At 45.1% G+C, this 12,224-nt stretch overlaps 1 protein-coding gene across 1 annotated transcript in view; it reads right to left on the bottom strand.

Moving 5' to 3' along the window:
- Positions 1 to 12,224, bottom strand: part of CACNA1E (calcium voltage-gated channel subunit alpha1 E) — a 536,270-nt gene that overhangs the window by 297,214 nt on the left and 226,832 nt on the right. The window contains exon 5 of the mRNA XM_070384834.1: positions 12,073 to 12,212. Within this exon, the coding sequence (XP_070240935.1) occupies positions 12,073 to 12,212 (140 nt within the window). The remainder of the gene's footprint in view (positions 1 to 12,072; positions 12,213 to 12,224) is intronic.

The following is a 12,224-nucleotide window of genomic DNA, read 5'->3' on the forward strand; positions in this document are numbered from 1 at the left end:
GGGTTTTGGTACAGTTCCAATAGGTTAAGCAAAATTATAGTTGAGGGCCACTGTTGGATGGAGGAGGCAAGGGAGAGGGAGGGACTCTTTAAAGACATTAATTCTATCTTAACACTGAGCAGACTTGGAATCATTCAGGGAAGTTCTATTTTCTCAGCGAACATCACGCATCCCCATTCATCTTCTGCAAATATGTCGACTTCCCTGCTTCCAACCAGCCAACGGCCTCCCACTGAACATCCCTGGTGGTGCCAAGCAGACCCTGAATGATGTGGCCCCTCCACTTCTCCAACTCCCCTCAGGTTACCATCACCTTAGTCACTACAGGCTGGGCTCCACCGGCCTTCTTCTGTTCCCCAGGGCTGCCCTCTCCCACCTCCAGCCCTTCACACTTGCCCCAACCTCCACCTAAACCCTCCTCATCCTTCCCTTCCCTCTTCTCTCTGTTCCTAGAGAAAGGTTCACTCCATCTCTGGGTTTCGACACCAACTTCTTGACCTTCTTCCCCTCAGATTAGGTTAGGGTCCCAGTATAAAATCCTCCTAGCACTGTAACACGTCTTCTCTGCAACCCTGATACACCTTTAAAGTTTAATTTAGTATCTGTCTCCTCTGCTAGACAGCTAGCTCCAAGACAACAGAAACTAGACCCCCACCCAGGACTGCATCCCTCTTAGTCAGCACAACATCTGGAACGTAAGAGGCCCAAGACGAATACTGGCTGCTTCTATCCTTCCCTCCCCCAGGTCTTCTCCTGGCCCTTCCTCCTCCTATGTCTTTCCCCATAACTCAAAGTTTCAGATATGGGGGCAAGGGTAACCCTGAGTGGGAGGCCCAGGAGATAAATCCTTCTGGTTTACCCGCCCATCATCCAGAGTTTTGATCAAGACTGCACGGCAAAGATACCCTAAATCAGTTCTAGTTCAGCTTCAACTTCCCGTGGCCACGCCTGTGGTTCTGGACTAAGAATGACTCCTCCAGGACTAGTCCAGCCCTAGAGGGTTGGTGGGGGAAGAGGTGAGATGTACAGAACCCCCACAGGGATGTAAACTGTGAGACGTCACCACAAATGCCATCTCAAGTGTGAAACAGTCACACCTGTCACTCTGCCTTCCATTCACTGTCCCAGAGCTTGAGGCCAGGGAGAAAAGCCACGACCTTGAGCTCCTCTCCTAACCATCCTGTCACCAAGGCCCAGGCTCCTGACAGAAGAGTGGCAGCCGAGACGGGAGGAGATGAAAGGCAAGGGGGAGGACATCAGAATTCAGCCTCTCCTGTCAGCTCTCCTCAGAGAGAGAACTGGAATGGTCCTCCTGACTGGACATTCCTCCCAGGCAGAAGGGCACTCTCCTCAGCCCTCCTTTCTAACGTCCAGAGCCCTCTGACTTGTGTATGTTTGTGTGCTGCGGAGGACCAGAAGACAAAGAGAATATTTTCTTAAAAAAAGAATCTGGAAAACAGCGTTGATGAGGTTAAAAATGAAGGCCTTTGTTTCCACTTTTACTTGGAATTTCTTTATTGTTGTTGATAATAACCACAGGAGGATTTGGCTAGTTCAAATAAAATTAGATACTTCTAAGAAGAAATAAGATATACCTCATTCAACTTGGAGGAAACTTCTGTCTTTGAGCAAAATGACAACTAAGGGGAAATTTTAAATCAGCCACAGTCATGGAATCTGCAATAGGTTGCGGTGAAACTTGTCTGTGTGGTTGTTAGTTTAATAGAGATAAATGATGATTCTGAATGAGGCCTACAGAACTATAGTATTTGCAATGTTTTCGATTTTAAACATCTTTTTTAAAAGGCGCTCAAGGTGCTTTGCTGCTGCTGCTGCTGCTGCTGCTGCTAAGTCACTTCAGTCGTGTCCGACTCTGTGCGACCCCATAGACGGCAGCCCACCAGGCTCCCCTGTCCCTGGGATTCTCCAGGCAAGAACACTGGAGTGGGTTGCCATTTCCTTCTCCAATGCATGAAACTGAAAAGTGAAAGTGAAGTCGCTCAGTCGAGTCCGACTCTTGGCGACTCCATGGACTGCAGCCTACCAGGCTCCTCCATCCATGGGATTTTCCAGGCAAGAGTACTGGAGTGGGGTGCCATTGCCTTCTCCGCGAGGTGCTTTAGGTGTATTTTAACATTTATCTTCATAACATCACTGACCTAGGGGGATAGTATTTCTCCTCACCGATTTCATATTTTGCTTCACTGTCTTTCAAAACACTCTGGCTGAGACAGCTGTGTTGTACAGGAGACACTGCATGGGGTTTAGACGGCTGATAGTATAATGCAATGAAAATGCCGACCCCTCCTTTAGTAAGTGTTTGGCCTTGAGCTCGTGACTTAGTCTCTTTGAGTTTTGGTTTCCTCATCTTAAAACAGAGATAATATCTGCCTCGCTTTGTGTTTCTATGCATAAAATGATGTATGCAAATGCTGAGATAGTGTATGAGGGCTTCCACATTTGAGATAAGACATGCAAGCTATAGGTAAAATGTGAGCCCACATCACCAGCAGCAGCATGGTCATTACTGAATTTTCTTGTTGTGAGACCTGGTGAGGTAGGCAGTGGAAGTCCCACCTTTATTTCATAAATGAGATTTCATAAAGGAAAGCTGAGATGGTTTAGGTATCACCTAGTACCATACTGAAGGACCAGAGAGGGAAGGTATACTAGGGTGAGGACCAGGACCCAAAACCCTGAATCATGTAGTCCACTATATTAAATTCTGTTTCCATATAAGTTGCACATATATTCCAGCCAAGTAATTTTTAAAAATCTGATTTATTTCTTAACACCCCAGTGGCCTGAATATAATCTGGAAGTAACAGATTCTCACTGCCAGAGAGAGTGGAGTATAGCTTCAGTTGAGCCTGAATCCAGAGTTGACCAACCAGGAGCCAACTCAGCACATTCCAGCTCTAAAACCATGGACAGGTGGCTTACCTATGTGGGTCTCAGTTTTTTCTCCTGTTAAAAATAATAAACACGGAAAGCTGGACAGATTTATCATTCCCCCAGGTCTAAAATTCAGTGGCTAAGTCTTAGCAACCTCAGACTTAGCCTTCCTTTGTAGGTTCTCCTGAAGCCCAGCACACCCTCTTGTTCCTTCCAGCATCTGCCCTGCTCCCTTTGGCGATCTCTCTTCACTCCTCGTATCTGTTACTTTCTGATTCAGGGAAACATACACTGAACAGTACTGTTGCATCTCACATTTCACACAGACCTGTACACTACACTGACAGTAACAGACAGAAGCACACAAAAGCCCTACCCAAGGGAGGAGACATACATCACGCACAGAATGGAAATGTAGACCCGCCCTTTAATTCTCGAGTCTCTCTTGTAAATCTGAAGAATGAACATTAATGCCATGGCCACCTCTGTGTTGTAGTCCTGCCTCAGACTTTTCACCCCCGCTGCCCTCTTTCACACACACTCATGCACCTGCCTAAGACTGGATGCATTTAACTGCCTTCCAATGGGAGCTCCAGACCCAGGGTGGTGGTCTAGCTTAGAGAGTACCTGGTCATCGTGTCTTTCCCTCTGTTACCCTGAATGAATATAAAGCCAGAAAAATGCTCCCAAACCAAACCACCCGAGCATTCTGAGCTTCCTCCACTCCCCCTGGCTTTCCTTCCTCCTTGTTGACACCAAGACCAACTCAGGACCCCATGAGCTCTCTCCGGTTTGAGCTTCTGTCAATCTGTGGAGGTGACATGAAGCAACGCTTCAGGAAAGAGAAACGAGCCCAACGGCAGCGTCATACACCAGAACATAGTAAGTAGGTACTTACATAGTAAATACCTACTCTAATCATGCAATAAATATCTGTAGAATGAATTAATGATGAGTCTCAATAGAGAAAAGGGATCAAGGGTCTATGTAATAAGAAATGATCTCCCACCCAAGGAGCAACTGCAGCTCAACCGCCTGTCAATTACTAGCTGGGACTCTCATCTGAAGTCTCCCCAAAAGAAAGTTTACATCGTCAAAGAGCAAAGAAGAGACCTCCAAAAGCTCCACGTTTTGCCTTCTGCCCATCTCCTCCCTGAATCCAAATTCCATATCCTAACTATCTTTTCCATCTGGAGGGAAATGCAATTAAGACAGAGAACTAATGTTCTGACAAAAGGAGAAGCTGCAAGCAGCAGCTGTGTTCCCCCAAAGTGGAGCTAGAAACGAACAAGGAGCCGGTGAGGAGGTGGAGGTCTTTCAGACGAGCAGCCCAACTCCACTGGGAGAGAGAACTTGAGAATCAGTCTAGCTTAGGGCTAGCGGAGGCACCCGAGATCTCATCTGCTTCTACTGCCTCAGTTCCTTTGAGTAGCTCCTAGCCCCTATCACGTTGCCTCACTTGGCCTCAGTTTCCCCATCTCTGAACCAACAAGCTCCAATGACTCCTCCCTGTACCCAGCCCTTTCCTGCTCCCCACCCCCCACTTGCTTCACCCACTTAGAGTGAAGAGAATGAGTAAAAGACAGGTCTGTAAAAGCTCACCAGGCTCACTGGCACGGAGACGCTATATAAATCCCAAGTGCTATCATTCTAGTACCACAGAGATTTAAATTGGGCTGGGGGCCCCGAGACTGCGTTATCAACACCTCCCCCACATTCTCAGCACTGGGGAGACGGTGCTGGGGAAGGAAATCTGTGCTTTCCTCGATCTTTAACTGCTCGGGAAACGCGTGTATTAGGGCGGCCTCCTTACAGAAACCCTCTAAAAATACCTATCGATGTATATTTAGCTCCAGATAGCGTCCTCCTACCAACAGGCTCCAGGCTGAACCACTCTGCTTGTGCCACGGTGAGAAGCTGGGCACCTCCAATGGCAGCTCCCAGCTCTTATGTGGCATCTCCTAGGGCTCTTCTCCTCCCCCTTCCCTTTTCCCTTCTTTCTTCTTCCCTCTGCACGGTGAGGCACCTCCTCCCAAACTGCAGCTCAGGGTATGGCAATGGTTCCCCCCTCTCTTTTCCATTTCCTTTACTCAAAGTGAATTCCAGGATGAAAAAAGACCTGCACGGCGTCGAGCACAGGGTTAGAACCAATCACTGCTCTAACCGGTCCCTGCTCCAAGCCTTCAGTGGGTCCCTCTGCCTCTGGCTCCACTACGAGCTCCTACCAGCTGGCCTGAACTGGCCCCTGCTGCCCTCTCTGGGAGCGTTGCTCACTGTTCCCCTGGCCACCTCCCTGGAAGCACCCTGTGTGCTCTCTCTCAGCTTCAAGGATTTGAATTCTTGAAGGATTTGAATTCGCAAAATTCTCCTACCCAGAAAAGCTCTTCCACTTCCTTGTCTAAGTCCTATCAGCCTGCCCTGACACCCCAATTTCAATGCTCCTTCCTTCAGGAAGTCTTCCCCAGTACCCAGAGCTAGACGGGGTACCCTTCCTCTGGACCATGACACATGGTCCCCTGCTGGGGACACTCAGCCCTGCACCACCCACATGCAGCACACTGCCTGGCCCATTGTGGGTCCTCAACAATATCTCCTGAAGGACTTGAAGGAAGACAGAGGGGTGGGGACAGGTGGTCACCTGGGCCCTGGAATGATGGTCTTGGTGGAGGAAGGAGGCTCAGACACATCTGCCCACTCTTCAGAGTTAGTACTCACGTTTCTGCAGCTAACAGAATAGCCAAGAGAGGTCATCTCCCACAGAAAAGCTAGAAAAACTGATCATAAAGCATGTTCTGAGCAATAAAGATATAGACACAAATGTAATTTTTGCAATATAGGTCAATAGATGGCAGCTTTCATTACATGGCAAATGCTGGGTGAGCCAATAGTGCCCTTCTCTCCATATCCCTCCATCGGCCAATACACCTCTAGGAAGTTGGGTTGTCAATATTCAGCTCTGACGCCACCCCTTGCACTTATCACCCAGGAAGCAATCCCAAAAGGTAACCCTGAGAGTCCAGTAAAAGGCCAAACAACAGGAAGTTCAATATCTCTTACTCACCTAGAGACTCAGTTCCCAGTCTTCATTTCTCTAATGGAGTGATCAGGATTCGGGCAGCTAGGCTGGGTCATAGCTACCTGAGAGAGCTGCAGGTAAGGCTTGGCTTGGACCGACCAAGGGAAGGACTGGGAATAGGCGACCCCTCCATACTGACAGTCTCAGGGTGCCCCCAGCACTCTCTTTCACATCCAACCGGTGACAAGAGAATCTGGCATGGACCAAGTGATTCCATTCTACTAGCATTTATTAAGTGTCTACTCTAACCACGCACAGACATGAACAGGGTTCAAAGACACAATCCTGGCCCTCACTTTCCTATTCCTACCCATGGGTTAGGAGTGCCTCTGAGTTCTCATCCTCCCCTATCATCACCCATCTATTCTAGGGGCTGTGACCTGTTTTTAAGGCTAATCTGTAATAATGACTTCAAATAATTTAGAATTATCCAGGAGACCTAACAAATATTTAGAAATAGCATCTCTTGAATTGTTACCAATATAAGAGAGATCCAAAGTTATGTAAGGTAATAATTTGTTAAGAAAGTGAAAGTGAAGTAAAAGTATTATTCGCTCAGTCATGTCCAACTCTTTGCAATGTCGTGGACTATAAGCCCACCAGGCTCTTCTGTCCATGGAATTCTAGGGAAGAATTCTAGAGGGGGTAGCCATTCCCTTCTCCAAAGGATCTCCCTGACCCAGGGATTAAAGCAGGGTCTCCTCCATTACAGGCAGATTCTTTACCATCTAAGCCACCATAATTTGTTAAAAGAATGGCAAATTCACTGTCTTTTAGAAGAAATGAGAATACATTAACCTTGGTATTTCTCAGTCCCAGAATTTGAGTGTTCAACAACATATAGTTTGTTAAATAAATGGGTGGATGGATGGATGAACAAGCCAACTTATGAAACAAGGTGGAACTTCTGGTTCAGTTTTTACAGATGAAACCATGAGAGTTAAGTAACGTGCCTTCTTAACCACTGAGCAGGGAGTTGGCTGTATTCCAAGCCCATGGATAGAAGTCTTAGGATGGACACAGGGGGCTCTAGTCCTCTTCAAGTCACATGTGAAGCTTCAGCTCTAGCTCCGGGACATCTGCCTGATTATACTGAGCCCATCCCACATGGCTTCAAGGGGACCGAAGAAACACCCAAGCACAGAGCTGCAGAGCCTGTGAGGTGGTGAGGTCACTGACAGCATAAGGAAATGACTGTTGACAAAGGAACTTGGAGCCAGAAAATGTGGGCTCAAGTCCGGCTCCAGCACCTCCTAGCACCCTCTCTGAACCTTGGTTGCTTCATCTATAAAATGGGGATAACAAGATCCCATTTGGGGGATTATGAGGAGTCTATGAATAATGTACATAAATTACCTCTGAACCATGAATTGCCTCAGCTTACAGACCTAAGAATTCTGAAAGTTAGCAGGTCTGGGGTTCAGGCAAAAGACAGTGGCCCAGGCCCCCCAAACCCCTGTCTCTGAAAAAGGACATTGATGGTAGGTCCTTGGTTGAGCCAGCTGTCTGGCACCTCAGCTCCCTCCCTACCTCCCATCACACACTGAGAGCTGAGAAGCCAGACAGCCTCAGCCCGAGGCGATGTCCTATTCCAGCAGTGTCATTCCTCCTCCGCACGGGAGGCAGATGCAGGTGATACCTGGGGCTGAGATGAGAAGTCAGAGTGGCCAGCGTGGGCTGCTCATGGGACAGGTGTCAGGAAGCCTGGAGAAGGGGTTGCACCAGTAGGGGCGACACACCAGCCCTGGGTCAAAGGACATGTTCCAACTCTGGATCTGCTGTCAAGCTGCTGGCAGTCCTGGGCTGAGCACTTACCCGCTCTGACTACTGGATGACTCCGATCTCAAATCTGATCTACCTGCTTCTCTGGGCTGGTATGACAACATACTCACTGTAGCTAAGACCCCAAGAGTTGTAGGTGCCCTGTGGTTTTACTCACCACCAAAAGAGACGAATGCTGTCAATTAAACTATATCATGCCATTATTGTAAGACGCAGGCTGTATATTTTAGACATGCACCTGCAGGAGAAAAATGCATTTTAGAAGCAATGTGACATGGTAGATGAAAGCACTGTCTGAACAGAAGACAAAATTTGATTATCCATTCCCATGGGATAGAATCACAACTCTGAGCTTGGATCTCAAGAGTGCCATGCCCCTTCCCTGGAAAGAAAGAAAGAGTAGTTTCAGGAAGAACAGGGGCAAAGTCCTATTGGTTCGGATGGCCGGCAGTGGCCTTTCAGCAAAGTCTGAGGAGCTGCTAACAATGGTAGATACCGGGGCTGGTGGGAGAGAAAGCAGAGAGGACAAGTGGCTTGGCCAAGGGCTCAGCACCCATGCCCACTCGTGTGCACCCCACACAAGGGGACACAGAGGGCCTTACTGGTTACACTGATGAAGGATTCTGTTGACCTCTACAAATCTGCCCCTTCAATCATGTGGCAACCCTCATTTGAAGGCCAAGCTTATGGCTCCCACTAGCTTCTCTTGTCTTTCAATGCCAATTTCTACATCTTCCCTCACACATCCTACTTCCTAGGCCCCACCCCAGCAAGCAGAGTCTCTTCTAAAAGAACTTCAACCTGTCACAATGCCTCTTAAAATGTGACACCCAAAAGATGTACACTGGAGCATCTTTAATAATTATTCATAACAGCCAAACCCAGAAAGCAACCTAGGTCTCAGATAAGTACAAAAATGGATACAGAAGCTGAGTACATCTACTTCATAAACTGCTGATCAGTCTTTACTGCTTTTTACCAAAATATGGAGTAACATGTACTATGCCCATAATATACTGAGAAAAGGCAGCAAAATTACAAGCATTGAAAAGAGAGCTTGCTAAGCATCAAAAAGGCCGGAAGAAAATACCACAAAATAATCAGGAATTTTTCTTAGTGACTTTTTTTCTTTTTTTCCGTATTTTCCAAATTTTCCTTATTAAACATAGAATAGTTTGAAATGAAAATAAATGGACTAGACAAGAAATTTCAAATGGCCTCTGACACATATAAGACTTGGTGAGACTAAGAATTCACATAATTTTAACATTTAACCCACACATTACAGTAGTCTTCTTTTAAACAGATCATATTTCTAAAATGACTCAGATTCATTTAAGGCCTTTTACTGTATAGATCTTCCATGACTTATGATGAGGTTACACCCCAATAAACTCAACATAAGCTGAAAACACATTTAATACACCTAACCTAATGAACAATGGAAACAGTGAGAGACTTTTATTTACTTGAGCTCCAAAATCACTGCAGATGGTGACTGCAGCATGAAATTAAAAGACGCTTACTCCTTGGAAGAAAAGCTATAACCAACCTAGATAGCATATTATAAAGCAGAGACATTACTTTGCCAAGAAAGGTCCCTAATGAACATCAGAGCTGAGCCTAGTTACCTTGTATCTTCTTAGAACACTTGGATTAGACTACACTTAGGTAAAATCATGCAACACAAAGCTAATTTTTTAAATAAGTGTTGAATATCTCATGTAATTTATTGAATACTATACTGAAAGTAAAAAACACAACAATAACCCTCATGATCTCAGGGCTGACTGGGAGCTGTATCTGCCACTGCCCAGCATCATAAGACAGTACCATTCTGCCTACGGAAAACATCAAAATTCAAAGTGCAGTTGCTACTGGAGGAATATTGCTTTTGCATCATCAGAAACTCAAAAAAACTGTAAGGTAAACCATAAGTTGGGGACTGTTTATATAGTATATATTATTTTAGGGACATTTAAATAATCCCCAAGCTATTAATATTAGCAAAAGTCAAAAGATAACAACTGTTGGTGAGGATGTGGAGAAAAAAGAATTCTTGTGCATTGTTGGTGGAAATGTAAATTGGCCCAGTCACTGTAGAAAATAGTACGGAAATTCCTCAGAAGAATTAAAAATAGAGCTACCATATAATCCAGTAATTTCACTTCTGGGTATTGTGTCCAGAGAAAATGAAATAGAGACATTTCATGTTCAAAGAAAATGAAATCATTACCTCAGACAGATGTCTAAGGACCCCTGTGCACTGCAGTATTATTCACAATAGCCAGATACGGACACAACCTACATTTCCATCAGTGAATGAGTGGATAAAGAAACTGTGATCCAGATATACATGCACACACACACACACACGTAAGAACATTATTCAGTCTTTAAAAAGGAATTCCTGCCATTTGTAACAGCATGGATGAACCTAAAGGGCACTATGCAAAGTAAAGACAAATGCTGCACAATCTCAGTTATATTGACTATACTAATTTTTTAGAAGTGGAAGTCATAGTAACAATGGAAGGAAAGGTGGTTATGAGGGACTGGGGGTAGGGGAAAGGAGAAGATATTGATCAAAGGGTAAAAACTTTCAGCTACAGATGTATACATTCTGCAGACCTAGTATTCATCATGGTAAATAATAATACCTATATTATTATATTATTACTATATGATCATATAGTAAATAATAATGTATAACATACTTGAAGTTTGCTAAAAGTGTAGTTTTCAAGTGTTCTAACCATCATAAATAAAATTACGTGAGGTGATGGATATGTTAATCAGTTTGATTGCAGTAATCATTTTACAATGTATCAAATCATCACATTGTATACCTTAAATATAGACAATTTTCATTTGTCAATCACAGTTTAATTAAATGGGGATAAAACCCACAAGACATCACCCAGGTGTACTACAGTCTACACTGTGTACTTCTGAAACACTACGCAGAAGCTGTATCTTTACACACTAAATCACACTTTAAATGCAGTAGTAGCATTTTCTTTTAGAAAAATAACCACAAGATCCTTTTGTAAGACAACAGATGTTTTTAAACATAAAGAGTCATCTCTACTACTTATCTGTTCCCTATACTAAGGGGCTCAATGCTCGATAGTTTCTATTTATACATTCTAGTCTATTACACCTTCAACTTTTCCCCTTTCACTTAATCATAGTTGACATGAAGATTAAACGTATGACAATTGTGTCTGTTGCACAAGACAATGAAAAGATGCAAGTGTTTCTAAACTCTCATTCTTGTCAGATTTTACCTGCCCAAGTCCTCTGAAAAAAAAGAAAAAGGTCTTCTTTGCTCCCCTCTGTCTTTGGTCAATAGTAATGGTAGCTCATCTCTCCCCACTCCTCACTTTTCCACCCAGCTCTTAACTTGTCCTCACAGGTTTCAACTTCTGGGCAGCGGGTAAAGGAATTTCCATGCTACACTTTTTGCAGCCACGCCCACAAAGGACCCACAGACTGCCCCCTCGCCTGCAGGTACCAAGAGCAGCCTGATACAGAGACACACGAGAAGCCACAAAAGCCTGAGGAGGCATGCTCACCAACACCAGTCCCAAGACCCATCACATATGCTGACAACAGCACCGGACCGGCCCAGTAGAGGCACACTATATTCATTTTCAAAAGCAGAATTACCAAATATTTAAATAAAAGTGCTGCCATCACATATACCACCTTAACACAACGTAATGTTACCATGTCAATTTCCAAAGGGATGTGTTATCAGTTTCACATGATTCAGTTTTCCAGCTTCTCATATTATAAACATGCATAAATCTATAAATAAATAAATCTGTAAATCATTTTTTTTTAAATCCTCTTTTGTCAAGACACGAGTCCCAACTATCATTTCAGAGAATATACTTAAAAGAGTCTTTCCCAACCTCCTAAAGAAAACTGCACCCGATAGCATCCTTTGGCCCATTACGGGGGTTTTCCCTCATGCCAGGGCAAGCTGCTTGCTTTAGTGAAAAGACTCATTTGGAAACATGTGTTCAGCACTAGCAGAGCATAGAATGGGAAACCAGAAGCAGCAGCAGCCAGACCTTGGGTCCACAGCCTCTGTCTAATGCCATGTGCGTCTCCAGAACACTTGCACTCCCCTGCAGCTGGCTCAGCCATGGCTCAGAACCATGGGAATCTTATCCTTGAACTTCTTCCTCCTCCTCTCCTCCACAGAATTGTCTCCCCCCGCCCCCGCCACTCCCAGGTTCTTCGCACCAGCCACTTCATGACCCCACAGGCACCTCCAAGTGCAAAGAAGAGACGGGAAGAGGACTCACCCACTGAGGACCACGATGAAGTCCATGACATTCCAACCATTGCGGAGGTATGATCCCTTATGGAAGATGAACCCCAGGGCCACGATTTTGATCCCAGCTTCAAAGCAAAAGATCCCAATGAAATAGGGTTCTGTCTTCTCCTGCGGGATGAA

Source organism: Bos mutus, chromosome 16, assembly GCF_027580195.1.
Source record: "Bos mutus isolate GX-2022 chromosome 16, NWIPB_WYAK_1.1, whole genome shotgun sequence".
In the NCBI taxonomy this organism is placed as follows: Eukaryota; Metazoa; Chordata; class Mammalia; order Artiodactyla; family Bovidae; genus Bos; species Bos mutus.